At 45.6% G+C, this 26,754-nt stretch overlaps 1 protein-coding gene and 1 long non-coding RNA gene across 3 annotated transcripts in view; one reads left to right on the top strand and one right to left on the bottom strand.

The window, feature by feature from the left end:
- LOC120872904 (ATP-binding cassette sub-family C member 11-like) overlaps positions 1-26,754 on the bottom strand; it is a 92,428-nt gene that overhangs the window by 23,656 nt on the left and 42,018 nt on the right. For both annotated transcript variants that reach the window (XM_040253586.1, XM_040253587.1), the window contains exons 10-19: positions 24,732-24,839; positions 19,690-19,950; positions 17,612-17,683; positions 14,089-14,213; positions 12,149-12,221; positions 9,565-9,768; positions 8,221-8,355; positions 8,043-8,139; positions 6,429-6,518; positions 4,150-4,253 (exon numbers count right to left, since the gene is read on the bottom strand). In XM_040253586.1, the coding sequence (XP_040109520.1) occupies positions 4,150-4,253; positions 6,429-6,518; positions 8,043-8,139; positions 8,221-8,355; positions 9,565-9,768; positions 12,149-12,221; positions 14,089-14,213; positions 17,612-17,683; positions 19,690-19,950; positions 24,732-24,839 (1,269 nt within the window). The remainder of the gene's footprint in view (positions 1-4,149; positions 4,254-6,428; positions 6,519-8,042; positions 8,140-8,220; positions 8,356-9,564; positions 9,769-12,148; positions 12,222-14,088; positions 14,214-17,611; positions 17,684-19,689; positions 19,951-24,731; positions 24,840-26,754) is intronic.
- LOC120872909 lies at positions 11,831-14,716 on the top strand. The gene is made up of 2 exons (XR_005723372.1): positions 11,831-11,963; positions 14,487-14,716. It is a non-coding gene; the product is annotated as an uncharacterized LOC120872909 (long non-coding RNA).

Here is a 26,754-nt window from a genome sequence, read left to right as displayed (position 1 = left end):
GAGGGAAAACCACTAGATCATTCAGGTATGACCTAAATCAAATCTCTTGTGATTATGCAGTGGAAGTGACAAATAGATTCAAGGGATTAGATCTGATAGAGAGCTTGAAGAATTACTGACAGAGGTTCATGACATTGTATAGGAGGCAGTGATCAAGACCATCCCCAAGAAAAAGAAATGCAAAAAGGCAAAATAGTTGTCTGAGGAAGACATACAAATAGCTGAGAAAAGAAGAGAAGCTAAAGGCAAAGGAGAAAAGAAAAGATATACCCATAAGGATGCAGAGTTCCAAAGAAGAGCAAGGAGAGATAAGAAAGCCTTCCTCAGTGATCAGTGTAAATAAATAGAAGAAAACAATAGAACGGGAAAGACTGGAGATCTCTTCAAGAAAATTAGAGATACCAAGGGAACATTTCATGCAAAGATGGGCTGAATAAAGGACAGAAATGGTATGGACCTAACAGAAGCAAAAGATATTAAGAAGAGGTGGTAAGAATACATAGAAGGACATACAAAAAGGATCTTAATGACCGAGATAACCACAATGGTGTGATCATTCACCTAGAGTCAGACATCCTGGAATATGAAGTCAAGTGGGCCTTAGGAAGCATCACTATGAACAAAGCTAGTGGAGGTGATGGAATTCTGGTTGAGCTATTTCAAATCCTAAGAGATGATGCTATGAAAGTGATGCACTCAATATACCAGAAAATTTGAAAAACTCAGCAGTGGCCACAGGACTGGAAACGGTCAGTTTTCACTCCAATTCCAAAGAAATGCAAAGCCAAAGGATGTTCAAACTACTGCACAATGGTACTCATCTCACGCTCTAGCAAAGTAATTCTCAAAATTCTCCAAGCCAGGCTTCAACAGTACATGAACCTTGAACCTCCAGATGTTCAAACTTGATTTAGAAAAGGTAGAGGAATCAGAGATCAAATTGCCAACATCTGTTGGATCACAGAAAAAGCAAGAGAGTTCCAGAAAAACATCTGCTTTATTGACTATGCCAAAGCCTTTGACTGTGTGCATCACAACAAAGTGGAAAATTCTTAAAGAGATAAGAATAACAGACCACCTTACCTGCCTCCTGAGAAATCTGTATGCAGGTTAAGAGGCAACAGTTAGAACTGAACATGGAACAACAGACTGGTTCCAAATTGGGAAAGGAGTACATCAAGCCCATATATTGTCACCCTGCTTATTTAACTTATATGCATAGTACATCATGCAAAATGCTGGGCTAGATGAAGCACAAGCTGGAATGAAGATTGCCAGGAGAAATATCAATAACCTCAGATATGCAGATGACATCACCTTTATGGCAGAAAGGGAAGAACTAAAGAACCTCTTGATGAAAGTGAAAGAGGAGAGTGAAAAAGCTGGTTTAAAAGTCAACATTCAAAAAACAAAGATCACAGCATTCAGTCCCATCACTTCATGGCAAATAGATAAGGAAACAATGGAAACAGTGAGAAACTTTATTTTCTTGGGCTCCAAAATCACTGCAGCCATGAAATTATGACACTTGCTTCTTGGAAGAAAACCTATGATCAACCTAGACAGCATATTAAAAAGCAGAGACATTACTTTGCCAACAAAGGTCTATCCAATCAAAGCTATGGTTTTTCCAGTAGTCATGTATGGATGTGAGAGTTGGACTATAAAGGAAGCTGTGTGCTGAAGAACTGAACTGTGGCTTTTGAACTGTGGTGTTGGAGAAGACTCTTGAGAGTCCCTTGGTCAACAGGGAGATCAAACCAGTCAATCCTAAAGGAAATCAGACCTGACTATTCATTGGAAGGGCTGATGCTGAAGCTGAAACTCCAATACTTTGGAAAAGACCCTGATGTTGGAGAAGATTGAAGGCAGGAGGAGAAGGGGATGACAGAAGATGAGATGATTGGATGGCATCACTGACTTGATGGACACGAGTTTGAGCAAGCTCCAGGAGTTAGTGAAGGACAAGGAAGCCTGGATACTACAGTCCATGAGGTTGCAAACAGTCAGACATGACTGAGCGACTGAACTGAACAAAATGTCTAGACTTGTGATTGGCACATGAGCAGTCTTATGGGACTGAACCCTTAACCTGTGAGGTGTTGCTAACTCTGGATAGGTAGTATCAGAATGGAAGTGAATTGTAGTACACCCAGCGAGTGTCCAGGGAGTTGGAGAACTGGTTGATACAGAGGGGAAAACAAAAATCAAAACCTGCACTTTGAGTATCAGAGATATTCTGTGTGGAGAGAGGAAAACCGTGAGTTTTCTTTTTCAGAGGTTCGGCCCATCTGAGTTCAGGGTGAAATTCAGCAGGGAGAAAAATATGTCTTCCTGGGGCTACACAAGACTCAACAGCCAGTAGAAGGTGAAACTATATGTTAAAAGCTTCCTGCTCAGTGCTATCGCTTTTCCCTTCTCCATCCCCACTGCCCTGTGCTGACCCCCTGGACCACTACAGCATCAGTCTCAGTGGCCTGTCTCCTTGATCCAGTTCTTGCCTCCACTCCATTGCCTGCTCTACCCTGACTGGTCCAGACTCAACTTCACTACCATTAGGACTTCTATGCATCCCTTCCTCAATGCATCTTTGTCCTAAGGCAGCTTGCTGTCTGATATGAGCCTCTTCTCTTCTGGCAGGGTAGAAAATGGCTTGATAGATTACTTCACTCTATGCTGTTAGAAATCTGCACTAGATGGTCATCTAACATCACCTCTGCCTCCTTCCACACTCTCCACTGTGATTCAGGGAAGAGTTTGAGAACTGTTTCTCAAACTCCTTGCCAGCATGGTCTTAGGTTAGATTCTACCAAAGAGAGGCACTCAGAGGAAATCTAAAGGCTGAAAGAGAAGCCATTATACTCTGGCGGCAATTGTGGACAGTGCATGGAGCTTGGAGTTCAGCCAGTGGTTAGCAGGCATCCTTCCAAGGACCAGCCCATTTAGTGCCACCTGCTGCTAAAATTCCTGGAGCCTGCTTTCCCTCTCTCCTCCAGCCCTTCCAATGGCTGTGTAGCCTCTAACTTGTGTATTAAATCTTTGGAAGCTCTAAATACTTCAAGTGGCTCCTGCTTTCCTGACCAAACTCCATCTGAACCATGACTCAAAAGTTAACCAAATAGAGTGCTTGAAAATCGCGGCCTGGATTCAGAGCACAGAGTTCAAGGCACATTGACATCTCAGGGCAGGCTCCTTCTCCTCTCTAAGAATAATTTCTGCAAATATAAAATGGGGACAGTGATACCTACCTCAGAATGAGGTTGGAAAGATTAATGAATTAATCTGGTACAGAATGGCTGAGAGCTCCAGAACCCTCAACACAAACAACTCTGTCCAAACTCCTGCACTGAAAGACTTGACCGAACTCTAACATGGCTCCTAGAGGCTAAGGCATGTCCCTTGGAGGACCCCAGCTCCCCTCCAGCTTCATGAAAGTGCCTCTGCCAGGAAAATTTACTGTTTGTTCCAGGCTCCTGATCTCTCTTCCTCAGAGCACTTACTAAGAAGCACTCACAGCTGTGACTGTGTCTCTGGTAACTCAGAAGCATCTTTCTTAAAGACCTGAGAATGATTCCTTTAAAATGTAATCCTCAGAAAGGACAGAGCCTCTGTCCCCCGCTCTCTGTGGGAGGAGAAACCTGGCTGCAGACACTGATGGCTTAATTGCACTGACACTCACCAGCCTTTCGTACTTTTTCATTCTCTGGCCCAGCAGAGTCACTACTTCCCCTCCTCTCTCATTCTGCCTTTCAAAAGCCCAAATCACTTCTGTGCAAGTCATACTGGAGCTCAGCTCTTTCCCTGCTGTCAGGAGTGATGGATAAAACTGCTTTTCCCTTCTCTAACTCATATTAGAGCAGACTATAAAGCAGTAGAGCTGTCTGGGGACAGAAACCTCTTGATTTTGTTCCTAGGAGGCTGTACAGGTGACCTCTCGCTCTGTGAACACAGGGTACCACCTGGGAGGGAGCTCCAGAGTTTCAGCTCCCAAGGGTTCCCTCTAGGGCCCCATTCATCAGCATGGCAAGGGCAGGAACTGGGCTTGCCATGAGCTTCTCTAACCCATACCCATGGGGCCCCAAGGAATAAGAAGGTCCCCCATTGCACCCAGGTGCACAGAAATGCACCCCACCCCCACATGGCACTCACCCCTGAGCCGTGCCCCAGCCAGTAGCTCAGCCACCAGAAGTTGAACACCAGCAAGAAGACTATCGTCACCATGAGAAGGAAAACCATGCCGCAGATCAGGTAACCTGGGGAGAGAGGAACGTGACGCACCGGTGCCAAAAGAAGGTACGTGGCCACACCAGGCCCTCGGATCTTCCTCAGACACCCTAGAAGACTAGAAAGAGCTGGGTTCCAAGATTAGAAAGCCCTGGGTTTAAATCCTGGCTCAAACTACTTACAAGCTATGTGAGCCTGAGCAAGGGAGCAAATGTCAGTGACATTCCACTTCCTTACATACAAGATGGTGATGGTACTCCTGCCAGCCTCAAGGGGCTGCTCTACAGACGCTGTGAGGTAACGTGTGTCAACTACCCAGCCCAGTGCCTGGTTATGTGAGCAGTCTTCTAGAGAAGCTGGTTCCCCTTATGCAAGTCCTGAGGGTTCAACATTCAAAATAACAACAGCTACCTTTCACTATTATGTACCAAGTGCCAGGCAGAGTACTAAATACATGAATTATTTTTGAATTCAGAATGCCTATCGCCAAGTCTCCAAGGAAGGAAGTAACTTGCCCAAAGTCATAGAGCTTGTGAGTGATGAAGCCAAGGATGGGAAAACCTAGGGTACATGCTTTCCTTTCCCATTTACCTCTTGCCCTGGCACTCTACCCACCTATCCAGTCTGTGCCTCATGCCCATATTCTTTTTCTTGAATTCTTCCTCAAGCTCCACCCAAGGGCCAACTCTCTTTAATGACATCTGAGACCATGCTTGGTCCCAGAGATCAATCTCTCTTGCTACCAGTGGATGAATGTTTTAATTCTCTAGTTAGATTACAGGGTAGGTTCTCAGGCAACTTTATACACCCTCCCCTCCAGAACTCAGCAAGAGCCTAGTTCATAATAGGTACTTCCTAAATACAGATCAATTGGTTTTTTGGTTCATTCATTGCATTTCACAAGTATTTGCTACTCCCCTGCTCTGGTCAGGCCCTGTGTTATATCCTGTAAGGATGCTCACAGTGGAAGGGGTGAGGATGGCAATCTCCTAGGCACAGCCTACTTCTTCTTCCCTAGACAGGTAGAGAGAAGACACACCTTGCGCAGGGTTAGGTCCCAAAATCAATGAAGAATAAAAAGTTGGCATGGAGTCAAAATTACTCTCAAAAATTAAGTTACTCAAAACCACAGTAGCATATACTTGGTTTCATGTTTACAACATTGTACAGTTCTATATGTGTGAATTTGGTAACATACACCATTAAATAAAGCAGAAGCTTTGAAACTTTTTATTGCCATCCACCTTCAGACATACAGTCTAATACATAATAAAATGAAAGCTTCACCAACATCACTTCTGCAGATACCTTCTACTCTAGTCACATTTCTATTCTCATTGCTCCTTACAACCCACTCAGTTGATTTCACAGCCCACTAGTGGGCTAGGACCTGCAGTATGAAAAACACTGAGATAAGGAGTACTGTGGCATGCTTTATTTCAGTAAAAATATTAATGATATTTGCTTATATTTCTTATTTTCTATATTCCTAATACTGTGTTATTTGCAGCCTTAATCCTGACAGACGGCTCGTCCCAAGGCTAGCTAATTCCTAGACAGCAAGTAACTCCTTGCAAGTACGCCTTTGATATACAAACGAACCAGTCCACAGCCCATCCTCCCAATAACCTCTTTTATCAAACTCTCACCCACAAGCCAATATTTGCCCTCCCCTAAATCACCCTAAGAGCAGGTATCAGGACCACCACTATAGCAATGAGCCCTCCAGAATTGTTCAAGCTGTCCAATGCTAAGCTTACCCAGGGTGCCTACCCTGCCTCACCCACTTCTTCCCACAGAAACCCCAATAAAGGCTCGGGGCCCTGCTTTCTCTGACCACTCCTCAGCCTCCTGACCAACCTTGGTGCTTCTCCATGTGGTCTTTCATGGCATGTATGCCATGCCTATTTCTAGGCAAAAAAGTATAAACTTGTCCCTTCATGAAAATAATTTACACGTCTATATGCCTTGACATATTTGATTTTTTAAATGCCAGGCATATTAACACAAATACACATGGAAACATAATTTCTGGCACTGATTACAGTGGTAGAGTTATTATAGTTGAGTATGGCTGGAATTATGCAAGTTAAACTCATGAATGGCACGACCCTTTGTGTCCCTCTACCTCCCACGACCTTGCATATTTCAGTCCGACCCGGCTTCGTGAGTAGGCCTGGCCTGGGGCAGCTAACAGCCCATACCTCCGCCTGCCTGGATGTAGTGGTGGTAGACTCTCCACTTCAAGGACCCTTCTTCCATCTTCTCCTTCTCTGTGAGCTGATTTTCCAGCACTGGATCAGGGAAAAGAAAAAGGAAACAGTATGCCTCCCAATCTCCTATATCTCCTTCCTGGTCAAGAAGAGTCCTTGCGAAGCCTTCTGTTCTGGTTGCCACCAGTACCCCACCCAAGGCTAACTCTAACCAGCAGAGTCTGCAGGTCTGCCTGGACTCTGAAAAGGGGGTCCATCGCCAGCCATTCAATAGACCCTGGAGAGCCTGAGGTTCCCAAGGGCTGACTGTGTTAGAGAGAGAGGGAAAGAAGGAAGAAAGCAGTGACCTGGGACAAGAATTGTCATCATGATACTGTACAGCTTCAAGAAGCAAATCACTTAACCTCTCTGTTTCCTCATCTGACAACTGGCAGGCCTACAGATAATTACTAAGATGCTTTGTAGCAATACGCTTCTGAAACGGTTCCTCGAAACAAGTGTAACACCAGCCCAAGCAGACACGTGGCCTAGAGCAGGGCAGAGAGCTCAGTACCTGAAATATCAGTAGATGTCATTAATGTCAATGACAACCGCCACAACAACGGTAACAGGAGGCAGCACTGTGGGGGATACCTACTGTTTCTGCCTGCCACTCTCCCTTCTTCTAACAGCAACACCACTATTTTCCCAGGAGAAGACAGCTCTCTTTGCGGAACTTTAATCTTGAGGGAAATTAGACTAGGATGGAAAACATCTGAAGCAGGTTTTCTTCAAAAGGATTCTATACCTGTTCCTGCTATTCTAGACTCCAAACTTCCTGAGGTCTGGTACTCCAACTTTTTTTTTTTCACTCTGTGATCTACACCCTTTTCTGCCAACACATTATTTTTCTGCCCATATTGGCTTCTGATCTTTGCAGCTGAAGACTCTAGTTGTGACAGATATGCCAGGCACTGTCCTAACCCCTCAGGACCTCTTCTAATCTCCACTGTGGTGCTGTAATATAAGAACAATTATCTGCACTTTTGCCACTGAAGGTTCAGAGAGTTTAACCTGTTGGGCCAAAGTCACACAGCTTTGAGAGCAGTAGGCCTGGAATTCTAATCCAGAACCTGTCTTACATTAAAAATGAAAGTCTTTCTCATCTGCTACCTTGTCTCAGAAAAGAGCAAGATCTTCAATAAGCATACTAAAAGATGTTCAGCTTCACCTTTTGAATGCCCAGAACTGGGCTTAATTTATTTCTGACTTCCAATGGCATTGTTCTCAAAAAATGTATAATGAATTAATGGCCCAGAACCCTTGCAAAGTTTATATCAGAGTCACTCGAGGTCAATCCTCATTCTGCCTCTGCATACCCTGAGCTGACAATAGTCACTTCCTTGTTGCTTCAGGCCTCCTGACCAGCACAGTCCTTACCCCACAGCCCTCTAATACTTGGATCTGTACCCTATATGAGTAATGTCTGGCACCCCATTCAGTGAGTGACAAGGCCTGGTCTCACATTCAGGACGAAATGCCAGAGCCTGTGGAAGATACAGACAGGCAGGCAGAAGGTTTCACCCTGCTCCCCGGTGCTTTCACTATTTCTTTCAGCACTATTACCAGCAGGTTCATTGAGACGTTCTTCCTGGCAAGTGGTCTGGGCCTGACCTTCCAGCTGTAGATCCTCTTCTGTCTTTGCCACTTGCCGCAACACACCCTGGGGAGAAAGCACAAGCCATGGGTGCAGGGAATGGCCCGCCCAGCTGGGTCAGAAGTGAGGGTGGGGTAGGGCAATGACCTGTGTGGCTTTCCCATGCATCTTCTGGATAAGCTGGGCATATCGTCCCCTTTTCTGCATGAGCTCACTGTGAATTCCTTTTTCACAGATTTTCCCATCTTCAAATAAAATGATCTGGTCACAAAACTCTAAATACTGAAGAGTCAGAAGAAATAAGATCTTCAATAAGCATACTAAAAGATGCTCAACTTCACTATTCAAAAGGAAAAATTTAAATCCTGAGAAAATATTTTATATCACCAGTTTGGCAAAAACAATCCCAAGTGTTGGTAATGACTAGGGGTAAAGGGACTCTTACAAAACTGGGGTGGAGGGGGAGGCCTGTATAGATTGGTACAGCTACTTTGAAAAACAATTTGACAATATCTAGTAAAATTAAAGATTTTTGAAGAATTATGAACCAATAACTTTACTGCTAAAACACTTCCCCAAAAAAGCCCTCTCAAACACATGCATAAAAACACATGTAGAAGAATGTATCAATATACTGAAGCATTTTTTTCTTGTAAAAGTGAAAAATGGGAAACAACTTGAATATCCATCCTGGAGAAATAAATTCTAGAATATTCAGATATTGTAATACAATACTAGTAAGAAAGAAATAAAATTCCATGTATCCACATGGAAGACCTTAAAAATATAATGTTGAGTAGAAAAGCAAATTACCTAAGGACACAAAAAGTAAAGCATCAATTATAAGTTGTTAAATATGAGGGGCAGGAAGGAGGGAAGGGGCTGTGATCTGAGGGCCATCAACATTGGACTGTGATGCGTCATCTGGGTGGCAGTTACATGAGCTTTCATTAGGTTATTTTCTCACCTGTTTTTATGTCTTACATATTTCATACCAAAAATACTAAAGCTCAAATAGGAGAAGGATAAATAATAACAAGGTCTGGTGTGAACATATCTAGGGAAAATGACCCATGAGAGGCAGCACCCAGCAGAGCCAGTGCACTTGATGGAAGAATGTGAGACTTGGCGAGTTCTTCTCTGAGGGAGTTTTTTGTAACTTCAAAAGCAGGGGCCCGCCCATACAATTTTGAAGATAAAGGAGAGCTCAAAATTTAGTTTCAAAAAAACAATTTTAAAAAATTCTATAAAGCAATTATCCTTCAACAAAAAACAATTTTTAAAAATTTAGTTTCCATTTTTATCAACTTATCTTCTCCACATGGAAAGCAGAGGACATCAAGTTCTTTGTAATCCTCTCTGACTTCGGGGTCTGTCTGAGATATGAAAGGGTGTCTGCTGGGAGGCTGTTATTGATCATGCTGAGATGGCTGGGGCTTGAGGAGCTACATTATCTGTCAATCAGGGCCAGAGCCCTGGAAGGGTGGTCACCTGCAGGTGATGGGTCACCAGGATGACGGTCTTCCTTCTGAGCACCTTCTTAAAGCACTCCTCGAAGATATACTTCCCCACGTGGGCGTCCAAGGCCGAGAGTGGGTCGTCCAGCAGGTAGAGCTCACGGTCAGAGTAGACGGCCCGGGCCAGGCTGATCCTCTGCTTCTGCCCCCCCGAGAGGTTGAGGCCCCGCTCCCCAACCTGTGGACAGGCAGCCAAAGGCGCTGAGTCTGGAGGGTGACCCAGCCAGGTGTGCTCCCACCAGCCAGGTGCACAGGTAGACAGACTAACCCCCCTCGGTGCACACTCCTGGACACCTAATGATTTGACACCCCTGGCACTTAGAATGGCGCCCCACTCCAGTACTCTTGCCTGGAAGATCCCATGGATGGAGGTGCCTGGAAGGCTGCAGTCCATGGGGTCGCTGAGGGTTGGACACGACTGAGTAACTTCAATTTTACTTTTCACTTTCACTTTTCACTTTCATGCATTGGAGAAGGAAATGGCAACCCACTCCATTGTTATTGCCTGGAGAATCCCAGGGACAGGGGAGCCTGGTGGGCTGCCGTCTGTGGGGTCGCACAGAGTCAGAGACGACTGAAGTGACTTAGCAGCAGCAGCACTTAGAATATTTTTCACAATCTCGACTTCCCAGTGGTTAACAGTCCACCTGCCAATACAGGGGACGTGAGTTCGATCCCCAGTCCCGAAAGCTTCCACGTGCCACCAGGCAACTAAACCCGTGTCCCGCAACTACTGAGCCTATGTTCTAGAGCCCGCATGCTGCAACTATTGAAATCTGGGAGCCCTTAGAGCCTGTGTTCAGTGACAAAAGAAGCCACCACAATGAGAAGCCCGAGCACTGCAACTAGGGAGTAGCCCCTGCCTGCTGCAACTAGAGAAAGCCTGGGTGCAGCAATGAAGACCGAGCACAGTCAAACAGAAATTAATAATTAATTAAAAATAAAATAAAAATATTTTTCACAATATGCCTAGTAAGGGATGAAAAAACTGATGCTCAATTAACTGAAATTTGTAATTCATAGTAAGATATAATTTGTTCTAAATTGGTTGGCTTGTCAGGAAGCATCTTAAAACTTTTAACAGTTTAGCTCATAAAATAAATCACTTATTCCCAAGAAACAGCACCTTCTTACATCTTACAATGGTTTTAAATTTCTGTTGACTGTAACTGTCAACTGGTGGGATCACTGGCCTGGGTTAGGGGTATTGCCCAAGACCAAGACTGTATTATAGCTGAGGTGGTGGGCGGGTTTGTTATGTCAGGAGTCGAGGGTCCTAACCAGAATCACTGGGCAGTGGGTCTGGACCTCCCTAGCAGACTAGCACTTCAGGCAGCTGCTGGCTGGCCCATCCCTACGTCAGGTCCTGAGGCCGTGACAGCCAGGGTCTAAGTTCTATCCCTGCTTGACCCTGAACTCTGGTGACGTCGTAGAGGAGAAGCAGAGTTTAAAGAGCAATGGGTGACCGCTTGTCACTGCTCTGCCTCCAGTTCACATGTGACTGTAGATAAGGGGCTTGGCCTGGGAGAAGCGCAGTTTCCTTACTCACTCAGCAGACTTAAATGCCTACTGTGTTCCTCTGCTGCTGCTGCTGCTAAGTCACTTCAGTTGTGTCCGACTCTGTGAGACCCCATAGATGACAGCCCATCAGGCTCCGACTTCCCTGGGATTCTCCAGGCAAGAACACTGGAGTAGGTTGCCATTTCCTTCTCCTAATGATGGCCTGACGCTTAGCTACGCCAAGCACTATTCAAAGCAAGTATGTATCAACTCACCTAAACCTCTAATCATCCTGATGCGGTCAGAACTATTACTGATGCATTTTACAGACCAGAGCTGGTTCTTCCTACTAAAGGGGAGACCCTGAACAAAACAACCAAGCTCTCTGCCCTCCAGGGTACACTGCTGATCATTAAAGGAAGGGTAATAAAAGAACTGACCTCATAGGTTATCTGAGGCTCACCTAATATATTAGAGTTGCTAGAACAGTGCCTTGAATGTAGTGACTGCTCAGCCAACTGAGCTATTATTAGATAATAAAATCAAGGCAACCATACTGCTTTTATCTTACGAAGGTCTTATGTAGAGTAAAGGTGGCTACTGACGTGAAAGACGGAGAATTATCAGGAACACCTAGCAGTCAGAACTGGCATTGCCACAGTGGGGCTATAGCTGCCATCCCCACTGTCAAAGGAAGTGCTCTAGAGAGGGGCAGGGTGGTGGGAGGAGCAAAGGTGGATGATGGGGGGGGTGTCGGAGTGGAGGTGGGGTGCTTCTCATCCTCACAGGGTCTCTGCTCTTGATTCAGAAGTCTGAGATCAACTCCCATTCCGGTGGGGCAAGGGTAACCCGTTTGTCAGCTCCCAAGGTCAGGTGAGCCCCAGATTCCCTCCCTTGGGAGGGAAGGCTCTGAGACTGCAGGACCAGCTCCGGTTGCTTTGGGAATGAAGAGCTGGGGTCCCTCGTCTACCTACCCAGGGGGGCAGGCTGGGGACCCCAGAACAACATGACAAAGGCACCATCACAACAGAAGTGGGGTACCCTCGCCTCCCACTCACCTCCGTCATGTCTCCGAAGGGCAGAATTTCCAGGTCGTGGTTCAGGGAGCAGCAGTGGAGCACCTGGAGATACCTGCAAAGGAGAGGGAGCTAAAGGGCCGGGTGGCCGGCCGCAGGCCCTCCAGCCTTCTCAAGTTTGGAAGGGAAGGTCTTGCATTCCATGCTGAAAGATCTGGCCTCGATCCTGCATTTAACAGTAAATCACAGGAGGCTTTTTTCATTTCCTTCCTTCATTTTTTTTAATGTATCAAGTGCACTTGGTAAATGTTTGAACAGAACAAAAAGAAGAAAAGGTGAAAAGTGAGTCTCCCTCGCATCGTTGACCCTCAGCTGCTTTCCTCTCAATCAGTCACTAACAGAGTTTCCTCTATACGTATTCAGAAATAATCTCGTGATGTATGGTATGTGCAACAGATATAGGTTTATATTGTTTTAATGGCACTACCATATTCCAGTATAGGGAAGCACCATGCACTGTTTAACCAGTGAGCTAATGCTGGACATTTGGATTGTTGCTAGTTTTGAGCTATCCTGAATAATTCGATGTGAACATTCTTGTACGTGGATCTTGGCATTCATGGGTGATGCTATATGCATTAACTACCTAGCGGTGAATTTTCAGAGTCAAAAGATAGTGTGTTTTTATTTTTGACAAACTGCTCTATGAGTCAAGTCAGTCTGAAAGCTGAGCAGTGACAGGATGAGACTGGGCTTTTAAGACAGCTGCCCTGGAGGCAGAGCACAAAGTTCAACAGAGCAGAAGGCTGGAGACAGGGAGCCAAGAGCGGGGCAGTGGGCACTGTTCAAGCAGAAGGTCACGGACCAGAGCTGGCAGTGGAGGTGGAGAAGGGACCAGAGCTATTTAGGAGGTTGAGTCTTCCAGGGTTGCTGACCAATTAGATGTGAAAGGAGGAGGTGGTTCTTGGAGGAGGCAGGGTCGGGCTCCCTGGGGTGCACAGTTCAGTGATGCCATTAAGCCTAATTGGGAATTTGGGAGGAAAAGCAGGTGGGGTGGGGGCTGGGCACATTGGGCCTGATGTTGAGGAGCTCACAGAACAACCGGCTGGAGATAGCTGGTTTATACACCCACATATCTGTGCCTTTCAGCAAGGTTACAACAGGCAGATTGCAAAATCAGGCAGAGTTAAACGGGGCCAGAGTCCACCAGAGTTGGAAGCACAGCTGCAGCAATCAGAGCAGTTTTCCTTGCTCCTCCACAGACCAGACTTTGCTCATGATTTCCAAGCGCATGCCGCAAGCAGGTCCACCCAGGACTCTGGAGGGAGAGGCTGCAAAGGGCAAGGAGGGTGTGGGCCCCTCTGGGAATCTAAACTCCTTCCTCTACTGTTGCACATCACCGGTGTTTTAGCTTTCGACTTTACCTTCTTAGGTTAGGAATTAATTAACACAAGGAAGTTTCAAAGTAACACTTTCAAAAGGGGAGGGTTATTTTGAGCCAAAGGAGCATAATAGTTAAGCAGTGGCACTAGTGGTAAAGGACCTGCTTGCCTTTGCAGGAGGTGTGAGACACAAGTTCGATCCCTCTGTTGAGAAGACCCCCTAAAGGAGGGCATGGCAATCCACTCCAATATTCTAGCCTGGAGAATCCCATGGACAGAGGAGCTATGGTCCATAGGGTTGTACAGAGTAGGACACGACTGAAGTGACTTAGCGTGAAGTTTCTGAAAGCAACTGAGTTCAGATTCTGACTCTACCATATCCTAGCAGCTCAACGACTTCGGGCAAATTATTCAGTCTCTTGGGGGCCTCACCTGATTTGCTAGAAAATGGATCTGATGAGAATCTTTCCTTCCCAGTGAGAAGGAAATACAGTGATGCATGTAAGTGAGCACACAGCAAGTCATTATTAGCAGCGAGAGGCCCCTCTCCAAACCAGCCCCAGACCCCCACGTCCCGCCCTGCACCTCCCAGAAGCTCACCAGGCCTTGTCGTATTGGCTTCCCATGAGGATGTTCTCCCGGACACTCCCCTTGATGATCCAGGCCTGCTGGGGGACATAGGCCAGGCTTCCGTGCACCCCCACTGAACCCTCCAGCAAGTGCATCTGCAGCAGAGTGAGTGCAGCCTCAGGACCGTGGCAGCCACGGAACAGATTCCCCCTGGCTCAGCAGCCACAGTGCCCAGGGCTCCACTGTGCTCCAGGAGCCTAGGGGCTCTCCTGTGTAAATGAAATCTTAACAGGATCCTGCCAGGCCCACTGGGAAGGCCCTGAGAAGGCCATGGGCAGTAGTTGGGGAAAGCCAGATCTGTTCCTACTGGGACTGAAGGCAAGGTTCGCATTGAAGTCACCCATACTTTTTTTCTCTTATTTCCCCAGCCCCAATCCCTAGCAAGCAGTGCCTCCCTGCTCTTTGCTGTGAGATGGAAAGCTCCAGGCCACCTCTGTCCATCACGAAATTATTACTGATTTGTGGGTGTGATAACGTCATCACGGATGAGGAAATGCCTTTACTTTTTGGACATCGTGGTGAAACATTAGTGGGGAAAGTGTCATAATCTTTACAATTTAAAATAGGTCTACCAAAAAATAAATAAATAATGGTTCTATAAAGTATATTTCTACATAGATGTGGCAAATATACAAATGCTGTCAACTCCTGAATCTCAATGGTGGGTATACGGATCCTTACCGTAGTGTTATTCCTGCTTTTCTGCAGGGTAAATTTAAAAGCACACATTTAAAAAGAATCAAGGCCACAACCCTCATGCCCATGACCCCAGCAGAGGACCTCATGATGTTATGCTTCCTTCTCTTCTTATCCTGTGCTTCCTACTTCTTAACTGAAGACAGTCTTTAATAAGAACTAAACCCTTAAATGACATCTTTTCGTTTTCCTTCATGGGAACCTAAATGATTAGTTCATTCGAAGCGACAAGCCCCTAGCCATGTAGAAAGGTGGCCCTGAAGGGAAGCTGCTGGGCAACGTAGCTGTGACGAGCAGCAGAGCTCTGACATCAGCTGGACTGCTGTCCTCCCTGGCTGCATCCCTCACCTGCTGGCAGCTGTGGGCAAGTCCCCTCTCTCAGCCTCATTTACTCATCTGTAAACTGTGGATCACAATAAACTGTGGAAGATTCTGAAAGAGATGGGAATACCAGACCACCTGACCTGCCTCTTGAGAAACCTATCTGCACGTCAGGAAGCAGCAGTTAGAACTGGACATGGAACAACAGACTGGTTCCAAATAGGAAAAGGAGTACGTCGAGGCTATATATTGTCACCCTGCTTATTTAACTTATATGCAGATTATATCATGAAAAATGCTGGGCTGGATGAAGCACAAAATGGAATCAAGATTGCCAGGAGAAATATCAATAACCTCAGATATGCAGATGACACCACCCTTATGGCAGAAAGTGAAGAGGAACTAAAAAGCCTCTAGATGAAAGTGAAAGAGGAGAGTGAAAAAGTTGGCTTAAAGCTCAACATTCAGAAAACGAAGATCATGCATCTGGTCCCATCACTCCATGGGAAATAGATGGGGAAATGGTGGAAACAGTGTCAGACTTTATTTCTGGGAGCTCCAAAATCACTGCAGATGGTGACTGCAGCCATGAAATTAAAAGACGCTTACTCCTTGGAAGAAAACTTATGACCAACCTAGATAGTATACTGAAAAATAGAGACATTACTTTGCCAACAAATGTCTGTCTAGTCAAGGCTATGGTTTTTCCAGCGGTCATGTATGGATGCGAGAGTTGAACTATGAAGAAAGCTGAGTGCCAAAGAATTGATGCTTTTGAACTGTGATGTTGGAGAAGACTCTTGAGAGTCCCTTGGACTGCAAGGAGATCCAACCAGTCCATTCTGAAGGAGATCAGCCCTGGGTTTTCTTTGGAAGGAATGATGCTAAAGCTGAAACTCCAGTACTTTGGCCACCTCATGCGAAGAGTTGACTCATTGGAAAAGACTGTGATGCTGGGAGGGATTGGGGGCAGTAGGAGAAGGGGACAACAGAGGATGAGATGGCTGGATGGCATCATCAACTCGATGGATGTGAGTCTGAGTGAACTCCGGGAGTTGGTGATGGACAAGGAAACCTGGGGTGCTGTGATTCATGGGGTTGCAAAGAGTCGGACCCAACTGCACAACTGAACTGAACTGAACTGAAACTGACCTCAATGTCTGTACCTTCCTCATGGAATTGTTTTTGGGTTGGGGGCCAAGGGAAAAAATGGGAGGCTCTGAACACAGGGCCTGGCATTCAAATACTATTCAAACTATTTTTATTTTTTTTTTTTAAAGTGGGGACTTCCCTGGTGGCCCAGTGGTTAAGAATCCGCCTTACAATGCAAGGGAGGTGGGTTTGATCCCTGGTCAGGGAACCAAGATTCTACATGCATGGGAGCAACTAAGCCCTCACACCGTAACTAGAGAATCCATGAGCCACAATGAAAGATTCCAAATAATGCAACAAAGACACCTCATGCCACAACTAAGACACAACACAGCCGAATGTATAAGTGAATGAATGAATTATTTTTTTAAAGTGGAAGTTTTCTTCTCCTTAGTTGTAAGAAGTTGGGGGAAGAAGTTGCATCACCTGTGGTGCACAAAAAAAAACATGAGCCATCAGATTGATGTATTCAGAGAGAATTTCTATTGATAAGGTGACCGCTTTCCTAGGAGGTGATGAGTTTGTCCATGTGCTTTCAGGAGGAGGTGCTAAGGAAGGAGGGATACCAGATAGTTCTCCCAACCATGTGGGAAGGAAGACAATGGACAAAGTTGGGAGCGGGTAGGAGAGAAGCCCTAGGGACGCAGTGAGGCTGAGGCTGAGGCTGAGTGTGGAAGGGCTGGAGAGATCCCCCGTGGGAAGGGGGCCATAGACACACAGATGGCTGTTAGGATAGAGTCCAGGTGTTATGGCTGGTTTTTGTTGTTCCCTAGGAGGTGTGCAACATGACCTCAGTGTCTGGGGGGAAGGGGTTGGTCTTGTTGGAAACTGGAGAAGGAGTGGGCTGAGTCACATGCCTGCATAGCTGCAGATGAAGCAGACCTCAAGAATGTCCCAAGGCAATGCAATTAAATGGTTCAGATATCAAGGGCCTGATGCTGTCTCCATAGGGACACATGTCCCACTCTGAGTTTGTCTTCATGAGATGATTTGTGTTATCATATTAAGCATCGAAGTGCCTGTATCATCACCTTGGTGGCCGCTTGATTACAGCAAAGGGCAGGGAAAGCACAGAGAACAGATGAGGATGGAGCTCCAGGTGTCCTAAGAAGTGGTTCTCCCATTGGAAGGTGAAATGGAAGCACATTCATAACTCACCTCCCCCACGGCACATGCTCATCTGTTTTGAATTTATAAAAATTCTATTGGCTTAGACCCCTTTGCGGGAAAGAAGTGGTGGTGTGACTTGCTGGGGGACTTGGAACCTGGGAGTTCCTGGCCCTCGGAGAGGCTGGGGTGCATGCATGGGCCACAAGACACTCACCTGCCCCAGGATGGCTGACAGCAGGCTGCTCTTGCCACTCCCCGTGTTGCCACAGACCCCTAGCAGGGTACCCTGCAATGCCAAGGAGGACAGACAGGCGTTGGGACAGGTGACTTGCCCAGGACAGGTCTATTGTCTTTTATACAAAATGACAAACAGAAAACAGCTACACGCACCCCAAGGCCCCTCAGAAAAAAGCTCGAGGAGCTGAGAGGCCAGTCTATACAGGTGGGATGGGGCAACCTCAGAGGAAGGAAATTGCATGAGGGTGGCAGAAAGGAATTATGCACAGATGGTCCTGTCAGGCACAAAACCCAAATTCCAGATCTACATCTATTCTACTCTATGATCCTGGGCAAGTCACTTAGACTCTCTACGCCTCAGTTTCCTCATCTGTAAAATGGGGATAACAAAGCCAGTTCGGCATATATTCCTTCATTTATTCATTCATTCATCCATCAAATAGTCACGTGCATTTCTTCTGTGTACCAAGCAACGAAGAAAAGAACTGTCATTAAGTTTACAATTAGTGGGAAGAGAAAAACCATGAAATAAATAACAAAACAAAGAAGACAGATGGTGGTAAGTGGTATAAATACTTTTGCTACCGTGACAGACAGTTGGATGTCACTACTGTGACAGCAGTGTTAGATGGGCTGGCCAGGGAAGGCTTCATAAGAGCACGTGTCACTGCAGCTGATGCCTGAATGACAAGGAGCGAGACAGAAGAAGGCCTGAAGGTTTCACACCACGGGAACATGAGGAGCAAAGGTCCGGAGACAGGAACAAGGCGACTGACAAAGAGCAGCGAGAGGGCTGCTGTGGACGGAACGAGTGAGAGACAAGGTTGGGGACGTGGGCAGGTGCTCAGGGAAAGCTGGACTCTGCCCTAAGTGCAGTGGAGGGTCACTGAAGGACTGAACCAGCAGAGTGACTTGAATTGGTCTGTTTTAGAAGGCTCCCTCTGTCCACCATGCGGGATGGACTGGAAGAGGGCAAAAGTGGAAGCAGAGAGGCTGCCAAGGAGGCTCTTAGAGGAGCTGGGCATGGCATGCTGGTGGCTGGGGCTGGGGCAGTGGAGGAGGCTGTGGTGAGATGAGTCTGGTCCAGGAGAGATGCTTTTGGAGAGCTGCCAGACCTCGCTGATGGAGACTGGGTGGGTGGGAGGAAAGGAAAGGAAAGTTTGACTTCTAGGACCTTAACCACTGGAAAGATGGTGATGCCACCTCCAGAGATGGAGAAGACCTGGGGAATGGATCAGAGAGGGTGAAAACCAAGTTCTGTTTTGGTCTTGTTTGTTGAAATATCTGGTAGGCATTGAACAGGAGGTAATAAAGAGAGTTAAGTCTGGAACTCAGAGGAGACTTCAAGGCTAGAGATAATAACAGCATAGAGATGGAACCTAGAGCCGTGGGACTGCAGGTGACAGCGAGGGGGGAAATAGAGATATATCACTAATATTAGATATTAATATATATTATTACTAGATGTCAATATTTATTATTATTAGATATTTGTGTCTATTTTAGATATATCTATCATTAGATATAGATCAATGTCTATATTCTATACCTATATGATTATTAGATATTAATATCTATTATACTTTAACAGATATAAGTAGATAATAGAGAAGAGATTTGGACAGAGCAGAGGAGCCAACTGTCGCAAATATTAGTCAGAGAAGAAGCCAAATGACATCAGTTCACAGAGTAACCAAATTGAAAGATATAGCACAGTGCTTGGCACACACTAGGAATTTAATAAACATTAGTTTAGTCTTCTCCCTTTATCCTTGGTCCCTCCAAAGACCAGCGAACATACAGCTTGCTATTCTAGGTCATGCTAATACAAAACAGTTTAGATGATCAACTGATTTACACTTAAGTATGAAAGACTTCCTATTTGCCCTCCATGGAAATTTTCTTTGGCTTTCTATGGAAATTTTCTATTTTAGAGGGAGATCTTGGAGAGGGCAGTTTTTAGCCAAGGAAATGGTGGTGCATGAGGCCAATCTCCCCATCTTCGGCCCTAAAAGTCTGGCCACCCGCCCGCCTGCTTGGACCAGATGAGGGTACCTTTGACACCGCCAGCTTTATCTTGTGCAACTCTGGGCCCCGGGTGTCCCCTTGATCCTCTGGCTCAAGGCCACCCAGGGGTGGCTGAGCTCTGGTCATCCCCTCAGGAGTGTATCCGTTCTTCTCCACCTCCAAGGCTCCGTTGACGATCCCAGGGCAAGTCTTTCTCCATGACAATGTGGCCTCCTCTAAAACCACTGGTTTGCTGGGGTCTTCCAATGCCTTAACATATACGACAGGGCTCTCTTGGAGGAAAAATTTCTGTACAGGAAAAAAAAAGAAAAGAAAAGGAAGCGGGGAGGAATTTAGTTCTTTAGTCCAGTAGGAACACATACCCATTTTACTGGCTTGCCAACTGGTCTGATTTATGAACTTTTAATAAACTGAGAAGTCTGAAGAACCACCATCAATTAGAAGAAGCTAGTTTTTGCTGGTGAAAATTCCACATCAGGGTTTTCCAAATCTCAGACTACTGGGCTGTTCTTTCACGTTTGTATCCTTCCTGTACTATGAGTTCTTCTCCATTTTAACTCACATTAACTAGTGACATAACCTGGTGGGCTGCCGTCCATGGGGTCTCTAAGAGTCGGGCACGACTGAGGGACTTCACTTTCACTTTTCACTTTCATGCATTGGAGAAGGAAATGGCAACCCACTCCAGTGTTCTTGCCTGGAGAATCCCAGGGACAAGGGAGTCTGGTGGGCTGCCGTCTATGGGGTCGCACAGGGTCGGACACGGCTGAAGTGACTTAGTAGCAGCAGCAGCAGCAGTGACATAATCTACATTAGCCTCATTACTTAAGTGGTAAGAGCTGTTGAAACATAATACTGATGTGTGGTTTTTCTCATTAACTTTCATTTCTACGTTAAAAGTAAAAAGGTCTGTCCAGGCACGACTGTGCAAAATGCTATTTGGGTCATATATTTCAAAATGTATTGGCAGGTCACTTTTTTCCACACCTCCATCTCACTGTCTGCAAGAAATAAGAGTTGAACTGCAAGAATTCTAGTATCAAAAAAAGGTGGGTGGGAAGTATGATCTCACTGATCAAATTACATTTGCATTTCTCCACCAGGACATGCTCAGAAAGAGATAGATCTAGAAAGACATTTGCGGACATTTTGGACAATTGATTTTGTCTCTCCGTAGTAAATGCTGAGCAATCTTTATGTTCTGTATCTTTTTGCCTTGTCTGAACCTTTGCAAAGAGTATATAGCATTTCACAAAAACACAACAAAAAGCTATTTTCAGAGGAATAAAAGAAATAATGCCACATGTAGCAATATGGATGGACCTAGAGATTATCATACTAAGTGAAGAAAATCCAGAATCTAAAAAGAAAAAAAGATACAAATGAATTTTATTTACAAAACAGAAACAGACTCACAGACTTGGAAAACAAAAGTATTGTCACCAAAGGAGAAAGGTAGAGGGAGGGATAAATTAGGAGTTTGGAATTAACAGATACATACTACTCTATTTAAAATAGATAATCAACAAGGACCTATTGTATAGCACAGGGAACTCTACTCAATATTCTGTAATAACGTATACAGGAAAATAATTTGAAAAAGAATGTATGTGTGTGTGTGTGTGTGTGTGTATATATCACTTTGCTGTATCCATGAAACCAATACAACATTGTAAATCAATTATACTCTAACATAAAATAAAATTTAGAAAAAAGGTAGTTTGTTTATTTTTTAAAATTGAACCTCAGGTACCTTGAAATGAATTAACTATAATATTTGGGTCAAGGCTTATAGTCATCAGCAGGAACTGCATGGCCCACTTTATTTCATTTAGCTAGTTGGGCATTTACTCGTTTAGCAATTTTTTAATAACATACTGAATATCTGTGAGCCCACCAGCGGACCCAGGAGCCATGACTTTTATCGATCAATGGGGTCCTTCCCCAGCTCATCCTCCGGTTTGGTGGGACAAAGAAACCCCCTCTTTCCAAGCCCTCCCCTTGGGCAAACACTGTCCCCAGATTTGTGGTTTTCATTCCCTTGCTTTAAAAAAAAAAAAAAAAAGCACTCTGCCTTAATGTGTCAGTATAACAAGCACACACCTGGACATGAATGGACACCAACAAAATGGGTTACGGGGTGACCCCCAAATGCTTTCAGCAAATTCTCAGTCTGTAACTTTAATGATGCCGCTCAGTGACTTTTCATTTATTATTATTATTTTTTTAATAACCAGTGCAAAGGAAAAGGTGGTCTGGAGGGCTGCCTACCACGGGGCCTTGCCCAGAGCCCCAGGGTGCAGCCTCGGCAGCACCCAGCAGCCAGCTTGCCTCCTACCTGTGGCCACCTGCATAGAGGCAGCCTTCTTGAGGGCCTGCAGCTTTCTTCTCTCTGCCCCACCCACAAGGTGACTCCTTAGTACAGCCCTGAGGGGAACAGAGGAGAAAGAATCTGGCCTTAGAGATCTCTCTTCCTCCTTCCAGCCTGAGGATCTCAAAGACAAAGGCCTATGCATCAGACAGAAAACGCAGATGACTGAAAAGAGGTCTTGAAGTGAAGGGACTTGGAGGGTTAGTACCTGTCCAGGGTAACAGCCCCAGCACCTTGAGGCATTGAGGAAGTGCAGCCCAGGGTCTGATATTTTAGCCCTCTTGCTGGTGTTTAGTAGCTAAGTCATGTCTAATTCTTTGAGATTCCCCATGGACTGCAGCATGCCAGGCTTCCCTGTCTTTCACTATCTCCTGGAGTTTGCTCAAACTCATGTTCATTGAGTCAGTAATGCCATCCAACCATCTCATCCCAGTTGCCCGCTTCTCCTCCTGCCCTCAGTCTTTCCCAGCATCAGCGTCTTTTCCAATGAGCTGGCTCTTCGCATCAGGTGGATAAAGTACTGGAGCTTCAGCTTTAGCATCAGTCCTTCTAATGAATACTCAGGGTTGATTTCCTGTAGGATTCACTGGTTTGATCTCCTTGTAGTCCAAGGATTCTCAAGAGTCTTCTCCAGCACCACAATTTGAAAGCCTCAGTTCTTCGGTGCTCAGCCTTCTTTGTGTCCAACTCTAACATTTGTACATGGCTACTGGAAAAACCGTAGCTTTGCCCTGACCCTCCTCTTCCAGCCTCCACCTCTCCTCCTGCATCCCTCCCACCCCCTTCCCTGCCCTGTAGCTGTCTCCTTGGTCATCCCTTCTGCCAGCATCCCTACCCACCCTTCTGGGCCCAGGCTGTAGCCTCCTCATCTCCTGCAGGTAGAAACAGGCATGGAAGGGGAGGGCAGGAGAACTCCTCCAGTGGGGAGGAGGAGGCAGAAGGGGCCCCAACAGCTGAAGCTGAGAAGTTAGGGAGCTCCTGAGGCTGCTGATAAGTCAAGAACGAGTGTTACTCAGACAAGACAAGTCAATTCCAGCCTCAGGGCTTTTGTACTTGTCCTCGCTGCTTTGTCATTACCATTCAACTCAAACCTCTCCTTGGGAGAGATGCGACCCTGACCACTGTGGCCCCAGCCCTCCCCAGCAAGCACTCCAGAACATCACTCTGCTTTATTGGCACCACAGCCCTTCGCATGAGCTAACGTTATCTTCTCTGATGGTCAATTCACTTGTACATCACCTGTTTCCAATACCAGATTACGGTATAGAAAAGAACTGACTCCATATTGGATCTGCTTCTTTCACTTTAACCTTTGCTTCCCATTGCTTTTATCCACTAAAAGGGTACTGCTCGTACATAAAGGCCTGCCTCAGGGAACCCTGCCCTTCTGCTTGAATGTTTAACCAGAATGCCTTTGTTCAGGACCGTGTCCACTTGTGGATGGCTACAGGAAGGAAAAAAGTAACACATCTCCTTCCCAAGGCTGGCCATGCCAGGAGATATTTGTAAAACCAATGGTCTTTTTTACTTCCTCACCTCCCCTCATCTCTGTTCTATAAAAGAACCTGGCATTCAGACCCCCATAGGATGGTTATTTTGAGACATTATTCTGACATCTTTTCAGTCTGCCAACTTTCCAAATAAAGTTGTATTCCTTGCCTCAACACCTCGTCTCTTGATTAATTGGCCTGTTGTGTGGTGAGCAGAGTGAGCCTGGACTTGGTAACAATTATAACCCTCTGAGAGCAGGAACCATACTGGTCATTCTCACTGTGGCGTTCTCCATGATGAGTATTCATTATTTTTGTTTGTTCGTTTTTTCTTTTAAGCCACATTGTGTGACTTGTAGGATCTAAGTTCCCTGCCAGGGATTGAATCAGAGCAACAGCAGTGAAAGTGTAGAGTCTTAACCACTGGACTGCCAGGAAACTTCTTGCTAATTTTATTTTTTTTTAATAAGTGTATGAGTGAATGGATGATGTAGATTGGGGACTGCACACATTTAGGAGAGATGACTATAAAATGCTTTTAGAAATTGGTTTAGATGAGAGTTTTTCAACTTCGATGCCTATAGGGACAAGACCAGAAAGGTAAAGAAGTGAAGTAAACCATTGCTGAGATGATGAATGGAAAGTAAGCCCAGGCCTGGAGGTGTGCCATGGTGTGGTAGAGGCTGCAGCAAACTCCGCCCGAGTTCCCTGACTAAACGAGGGGCAGCTATCACCTTGGCTAGAGCTGCTGTGGCCACCGAATAATGTGGGTCCACGATTGCCAGATCTTCTGATTATCCAAGAAAACCCAGAAATCTGAGTTTTTAATATACAATTTCCGGTTTTTTAAATGCCAGCAACAGATGCAATTTTTAAAAAACCAAAACGATCATGGTAACTCTACCCACACCTGAACAAGGTCTGCAGGTCAAACCCCATCTGGCTGAGATGTGGTTTGGATCCATGTCCTAGAATGTCCTTGGGGCCTGGGAACTAGCCTGACTCATCTGTCTTCCCAGCCCCACACCACCCTGAGCACAGGAGATCACTGAGTTAAATGGATTAGCAATCCTATTACTAGTTAGTCCCTCTCCATCTATGCTGGACTCTGCCTGGCCTGGGGTCACACTCAGGAGGAACGTCATGGGGCTGAAGGCCCATGACAACACGGAGTAAAGGGCTGCACGGTCAGACCTCTGGCCACTCACCTTCAACCTGTCCGCGGCAGACACGGAGTTTGTGAGGCCTTTGACTGCGAAGGGTGCTAAGAACACCAACAGCCGCATGGGACTCAAGGTGGCCATGGTGGTGAAGGCCTGGATGAGGCAAAGAGGAGGCAGTGAGTGTCTCAGCACTGTCCTGCTCCCCCCTCCCAAGAAAGACCCCATCCCAGAGTTTCAAGCTGCAAACCCAGCCTGCAGCTTCCAGCAAGCAGGTTCTTCATACGGTATTTTGGGAAGACTAGGAAAAGTGGGGAAGAGCACTCGTCTTAAAGTCACTGAGTGAAGGCCTGGTTGCGTTTATAGCTTAGCACTGGGTAATTCCTTAACTCAGACAGGTCACTCCCACCACGGTTTCCCCATTGGCAAAATGCCCCAAATCCTGATTGTGGTACAGGAATAGTTGGGAAACACTGAAAAATTACCCAGAGAGCTACCAGTGACATAGCTTTGAACTATTACTGTTGTTAAAAGAGATTAATCTCCAAAATATATGAACAGCTCATGCAGCTCAATAAAAGAAAAAAAAAATCAAAAAATAAGCAGATCTAAACAGACATTTCTCCAAAGAACACAGACAGATGACCAAAAAAAAAAAAACATGAAAAGATGTTCAACACCATTAATTATTAGAGAAATGCAAATCAAAAACTACAATGAGGTATCACCTCACACTGGTCACAATGGCCATAATAAAAAAATCTACAAACAATAAATGCTAGACAGAGTGTGGAGAAGAGGGAACCCTCTTGCAGTATTGGTTGGAATGAAAATTGATACAGCCACATTGGAGAAGAGCATGGAGGTTCCTTGAAAAAACTAAGAATAAAACTACCATATGACCCAGCAATCCTACTACTAGGCACATACCCTGAGGAAACCAAAACTGAAAAAGACACGTGTACCCCAATGTTCATTGCAGCTCTGTTTATAACAGCTAGGACATGGAGGCAGCCCAGATGTCCATCAGCAGACGAATGGATAAAGAAGCTGTGGGACATATTTACAATGGAGTGTTCAGTTCAGTTCAGTTCAGTCGCTCAGTCGTGTCTGACTCTTTGCGACCCCATGAATCATAGCACGCCAGGCCTCCCTGTCCATCACCAACTCCTGGAGTTCACTCAGATTCACGTCCATTGACTCAGTGATGCCATCCAGCCATCTCATCCTCTGTCGTCCCCTTCTCCTCCTGCCCCCAATCCCTCCCAGCATCAGAGTCTTCTCCAATGAGTCAACTCTTTGCATGAGGTGGCCAAAGTACTGGAGTTTCAGCTTAAGCATCATTCCTTCCAAAGAAATCCCAGGGCTGATCTCCTTCAGAATGGACTGGTTGGATCTCCTTGCAGTCCAAGGGACTCTCGAGAGTCCTCTCCAACACCACAGTTCAAAAGCATCAATTCTTCGGCACTCAGCTTTCTTCATGCTCCAACTCTCACATCCATACATGACTACTGGAAAAACCACAGCCTTGACTAGATGGACCTTAGTCGGCAAAGTATTGTCTCTGCTTTTGAATATGCTATCTAGGTTGGTCATAACTTTTCTTCCAAGGAGTAAGTGCCTTTTAATTTCATGGCTGCAGTCACCATCTGCAGTGATTTAGGAGCCCCCAAAAAGAAAGTCTGACACTGTTTCTACCGTTTCCCCATCTATTTCCCATGAAGTGATGGGACTGGATGCCATGATCTTCGTTTTCTGAATGTTGAGCTTTAAGTCAACTTTTTCACTCTCCTCTTTCACTTTCATCGAGATGCTTTTTAATTCCTCTTCACTTTCTGCCATAAGGGTGGTGTCATCTGCATAGCTGAGGTTATTGATATTTCTCCTGGCAATCTTGATTCCAGCTTGTGTTTCTTCCAGCCCAGCATTTCTCATGATGTACTCTGCATAGAAGTTAAATAAGCAGGGTGACAATAGACAGCCTTGATGTACTCCTTTTCCTATTTGGAATCAGTCTGTTGTTCCAGGTCCAGTTCTAACTGTTGCTTCCTGACCTGCATACAGATTACTC

Source organism: Oryx dammah, unplaced genomic scaffold (assembly GCF_014754425.2).
Source record: "Oryx dammah isolate SB20612 unplaced genomic scaffold, SCBI_Odam_1.1 HiC_scaffold_13, whole genome shotgun sequence".
Lineage (NCBI taxonomy): Eukaryota > Metazoa > Chordata > Mammalia > Artiodactyla > Bovidae > Oryx > Oryx dammah.
Note: the sequence above shows the minus strand (reverse complement) of the source record. Positions and strands in the feature narration are given on the sequence as shown.